At 38.9% G+C, this 5,265-nt stretch overlaps 1 protein-coding gene across 1 annotated transcript in view; it reads right to left on the bottom strand.

Moving 5' to 3' along the window:
• MARCH6 (membrane associated ring-CH-type finger 6) overlaps positions 1 to 5,265 on the bottom strand; it is a 48,238-nt gene that overhangs the window by 28,161 nt on the left and 14,812 nt on the right. Inside the window, exons 9-10 of the mRNA XM_015592462.2 lie at positions 4,635 to 4,667; positions 2,469 to 2,520 (exon numbers count right to left, since the gene is read on the bottom strand). Of these exons, the coding sequence (XP_015447948.1) occupies positions 2,469 to 2,520; positions 4,635 to 4,667 (85 nt within the window). The remainder of the gene's footprint in view (positions 1 to 2,468; positions 2,521 to 4,634; positions 4,668 to 5,265) is intronic.

Below are 5,265 nucleotides of genomic sequence, written 5' to 3'. Positions count from 1 at the left end.
GTCGGACAAATGTGGAACGTGAGGCACTGAACAAGACAGCTGACCACGTCTCTTCAACAAAGCGATGGCGAAAGGTTGGATGGTGGGGGACAAAAGAGTATTTATTCTAGGCAAAAAGGATGAATGACCAAACGCAATGTGTGGACTTCATCTGGATCCTCGGTCAAACAAACCAACTATAAAATGACATTCAAGGAGACAATCCATGGATTTTTAATGTTGAATTACTCAGAAATATTAAATTCTGGTAATTTTGTAAGGCATGATAATGATATGGTTAAATAAGAAAAGATCTTTAAAATTTTCATACTAAGAATTTTTAGAGTCTCTTTTCTTCAAGTCTTTCTTGCCATGTTAATAAAATTTCAATTTGTTAAGAATAAAATTATCTTTCACTTATGGCAAAAAAAAAATGAACAGTAAGGCTTATCAGGGGAAGAGACGGGGGACGCGATCATTGCGACAATTACAGTGAATCTATGGGGGTCTGGCTGCCGAGCATTTCTGGTCAAGTATTCTATGAGTAGAAAGTTATTTATAGGTCTAAGACTTATTTGGAAATTATTTATAAATTACACATGTTATTTTAGTAATGTGTGTATTATAAAGCATAAGAAACTTTTAAATGGTAAGAAAAGAAAACAGGCAGAATTTTTCCTATTTTGTTCTCACACCCAACTCTGAGGATGACTTAAGGAAGCCTCTGAGAAAGGCAAACTTTCAAGTTTTGACTCGATTTACATGTGTAAATATTAACCTGAGCACCAACTGTAATAATCAATTTCTATCCCATTACGTAGCAACTACTAGATAGGTATCCTGACATTCCCTCCTACTGAGAGTCAGCAGTGCTATAAGGTTTTACTTCTAAAAGCACATGGCCACCAGAGTCCACAAAATGCCAGAGGAAAACTGCAGAAGAGCAAGCCCAGGAGGAAAGCAGCATGAATGCGCTTGCCCCCAATGGCTGTATTCGTGTACAAGGACGAGCTTATCACTAAAAGGGAAACTTCTTGTGTAATTTCAAGAGATCCTAAGCATAATGTATGTTAGTCTACTAAGACAATTTTTTTTTTCCACATAAGCTCAGGAGACTGGATTTGTAAAAAATCTACTTAGATATTTGCTTCATATAAATGAGAGTTCTTATTTCTATAATTCATGTTTTAAAGGTGACTTGTTCCTCCAAACATTAATTTAGCATTAAGCTTTTCTTATAAGAGCCAAGACTAAATTCTATAGATCATCTTTTTTCTCTCAAATAAAACTTGGTCAAGATGAAAACAGTTCCATCTATATATCAATTATTTTACATAATAAAAAATAAATGCAGAATAGTCTGCAAACACTTTCCCGCCATATGCAAGAGGAAACAAAGAATGAGATTCCTGTTAATGTGCACAATCTTTTTTAAAGATATTTTGTTTCAAAAAGTCACCAGTAATATTGTTTTGCTCTTTACAAATAAGATTCAGAAATTAATGTTTGTTTCATCTTCAATATACATATTCAGTGTCTTTTGGCCCATACGGCGTCCTGTTGAAGACAACTGCTTTCGGGGTCACAGTGTGGTCCTCGACACAAAGTAACTTGGAATTTGGTGGCAGAACCTTGGGAAATATCCTCCCTCCTCAGGAAACTGAGTGGCAACTCACACGCAGTAAAGGAAATAAGTTCTCAGAGATCATCCCTACGGAGAGCTCGGGAGCCTGAGGTCTCTCTCTGAGACACGAGTCATAGCTCAGCTGACAATAACCTGATTCTATCAGACTCCGCTTTCCCTTCCTTGAGATATGCAGGAATTGAACTCTAAGACCTTGGTTTATTTGACTCAGTTTACTTCATCTTTCCTAAAGCAGAAAAGCCTGTCAACTGCATCTCCTCAACCCTCCTTCCTTTTTCTAATTACTCTCAGTGGGAGGGACTTGTGTCGTCACAGAATAGTCACAGAACCCTCAGAGCTGCAGTTGTGAAAGTATCTGGAAGTGACTTTGCATTTGCTGGAATCTGGTTCTAAGGGGAATTCACACTTGGGGAAGGCTCACTGTCTTCCCTCAAGCCTACATCCATCTGTGGTGACGGCCTCCAAGCTAGGGTCTCTGGAAAGATCCTGGTCAGGATTTTGACAGATGGCAACGAGACCTTCTGCCATAGGGAAGAACACACAGATAATCAGCACCGGATACCAGAAACGGGATATTTTATATTCTCAAGTCAGTCTAAAATCTGCTTCTACAAAGAGAAACACAAATGCCCGAGAGCAGCAGAGCTGGTAGGTAACTACAGGTTACTGAAGTCAGCGTTGCTCAGGAAAGAAAGTACCTGTACAGGATTCCCATGCAGGACTGCTATCTAAAATTGTTTCATATATTCCTATGTTTGAAAACAAAATCGACATAAGGCGGCTCCTAGAAAACGAAACTCCCACCATGAACAATACCATGAACAGAAGCATGAACGCCACTTACCGAACACGAGAATGAACAGCGTGTTTAAGGACACCACCCAGAAGACGTGCTCCTGAAGGGAGAGAGCGTTAGTGAGGCTGGCGCGGGCCACTCGCTCGGCCAGGAGACTGGGAGTGTCACCCACACCTGAGAGTTCACTCCGAAAATGACACGCAACTCTACTTTCCTCATCAGATAGCTCATAAAACTAAACCGAATAAAGCTCAAAGTTTGTAAAGTCACATATAGAAAATAAATAAAAAAAAATTAATCCATAAACATTTCCTCCTCGGAAATTAATAATCTACCACAAACTACACAGATTCTCATACATTACTGCCAGACTGCATTAAATCAAATGACACTGAAAACTCCTTAATGGAGAAAATTTTGAAAACTACATTAATTCTTAACGGCATATTAATGTAAGCTGCACCATGCTTCTTCCAGTGTCCATTTTGTTCTCGTGACTTCTTCAAGGTCACGTGATCTTCTCTGGTCCCTTTTCTCCCTATGGTGTCCTGGTTTTCTTTGTTCATACCTCAGAATACGCATTCTCACTTGGTCGATGGCCCACTTCCACAGATACATATTATCACCTCCAAGATGACTGCTACAATCGCCTATTCCTCCAGCCATGTCACATACACTTTCGTCCTGCTCCATGACGACACCAGAATGTCCCAGCCCACTTGTCTAGGCCTACCACCTCCTCCACCCCAAACATCGAGTTAAATGATCCTTTCAAAAAGAGCCAACATTGTAAGCTTTTCTTTTTAGAAACATTATTCTGATCAGGCCCCCCAATCTGCCACAAACCTAAGTAGCAAGGCGGGTGGTTAGTCTGTCTAAAAGATGACTGCCACAGTCCTACTCGCCACGCTGGCTTACATCACTTAAAGTTTTTCAGCTTCTCTGCCTTAAGGGCTCCCACAGTGTCCTTATCGCCAATATCTTTTGTGCCTCAACCTCTAAGTGATCTTCTTTAAAAACTCCCTGCTGACAGACTCCCCTAAGGAACATCTCACTAAGCCCTCTTCTGCACCTCTTGTGTCCTATGCACTCCTTTGTCACTGAGTCTTTAATACAGAGGGCCCTAACGTTCCTTGTTCACATCTTCGTTTCTCTTTACTGAACTATAAAGCATTTGAGAACAGCGACTCTATTTCATTCATCTCTGAATCTCCCAGTAACGCAACAGCTGGCACATGGTAAATACTAAAAATAATGTTCCGTAAGTTAATGAAGTCATTCTGTAAATGTCTTTTTCCAGTAACTAGAATGAGTTTGAGTCAACACTACTGCCTCGATGACTTGTCACTCATGGAAGAGGGACTGACAGGATAAGGGATGCGGATGAGCACATAGCAAATGATACTGTCTGTACTGACCACGATCATACCCTGAGCAGCTCACTAACATCACATTCTCACTAATCCGTGAATCACTGCCAGATGCATTCCTCGATACCCAAAGCCATTTAAAAATCCCGAATGGTAAGTGATTTTATATTACAGAAACTTAAAAAAAAAAAAAATTCCCTTTGAAGAACAGGTTCTTTAAAGAATTGTCCCCCACCTTTTAGTTGCACTCTTTATTAATAAATAAGGTAAAGACAGGTGGGGTTCAGTAAAAAGTGGAAACCTGTGATGAGCCGGGGGCTCTCACTGTGAACTTTGAAATGCTGCTGTTTCCACTAGTTCAGGCATTAAACACTGCAAAGTGGAACTTTAAAACAGGGGTCTCTGACTCCCCCTTCCCCAGCCCTGCCCACACAGCAGGCAGCAGGCGAGCAAGCGAAGTTTGATCTGTGTCTGCAGCCGCTCCCCAGCGCCAGCATCACTGCCTCAGCTCCGTCTCAGAGCATCAGGGATTAGATTCTCATGGGAGCACCGGTCGCTGGGGCCAAAAAGTTTGGGGACTACAGTTATAAAAGACCAAGTTCTTCACTATCATTAACTTTGTTATTTTGTTTTCTAAAAATCAAATATTTAATAATTTTAAACAGTATTACCTTTATGCTTTGCCAATATTTTCAATACATATAACAAAAATTTTTCAACATATCAAAAATCAAAGGGCATTTTGATCTTTAGCATAAAAAGCCAACACATCGTAAATTTGAAACCACTGAATCACTAAGACAAAGTCACAATTCTATTATTAAAAAATATTAGATTTACTTACTAGAAAAACTAGTGATCCATCAAGTCCTAGCATCTAAAATAAATAACATGCATTAATTCAAGATAAAATAGAATTTTTATTCTATTTATGAAAAACGTTCATTTTCCTTTCAGTATCTTTAAATAAAATCTTTAGCCACTACTTTCCAATATGGCCTATCGTTTTCAGGGAGTAAAAAACTTCCATTTAGGGGAATTTTATATTTTGGGTCTCCTTTGATTCCAAATCATAATTATAAAGTCAAAAATATTCCATCTTCAGTTTCATCTTTACATTAGATAGGGAGCCAGCCACGATTTCATGACACAACTACATTATGTTGTTAACTGAAGCATCAGGATATGTAAACTGTTACTTCATTTTTTAAAAGTCCACAATTTCAGGTTAAACATTCCCTAAGTGGAACAAGGTCTGTATTAGAGGCCAGACGATAGAAAAAGTCATCAACAGATCTTCATCGTAATATTTTTAAGATTGTCACTGCAAACAAAACATCAATTTTCTCCAGAAATTAAAGTTCTATTAAAGTTTTCATCAAATGTAACTACAAAATTAGTATGTACATCTAAACATGCCCAACTTTAAAATGTACTTTAGGATCAAAACACTAGGATGCTGGCTAGAAAGAAGT

Source organism: Pteropus alecto, unplaced genomic scaffold (assembly GCF_000325575.1).
Source record: "Pteropus alecto unplaced genomic scaffold, ASM32557v1 scaffold66, whole genome shotgun sequence".
Lineage (NCBI taxonomy): Eukaryota > Metazoa > Chordata > Mammalia > Chiroptera > Pteropodidae > Pteropus > Pteropus alecto.
The sequence above is the reverse complement of the archived record's forward strand: the minus strand, read 5'-3'. Positions and strand labels throughout refer to the sequence as shown.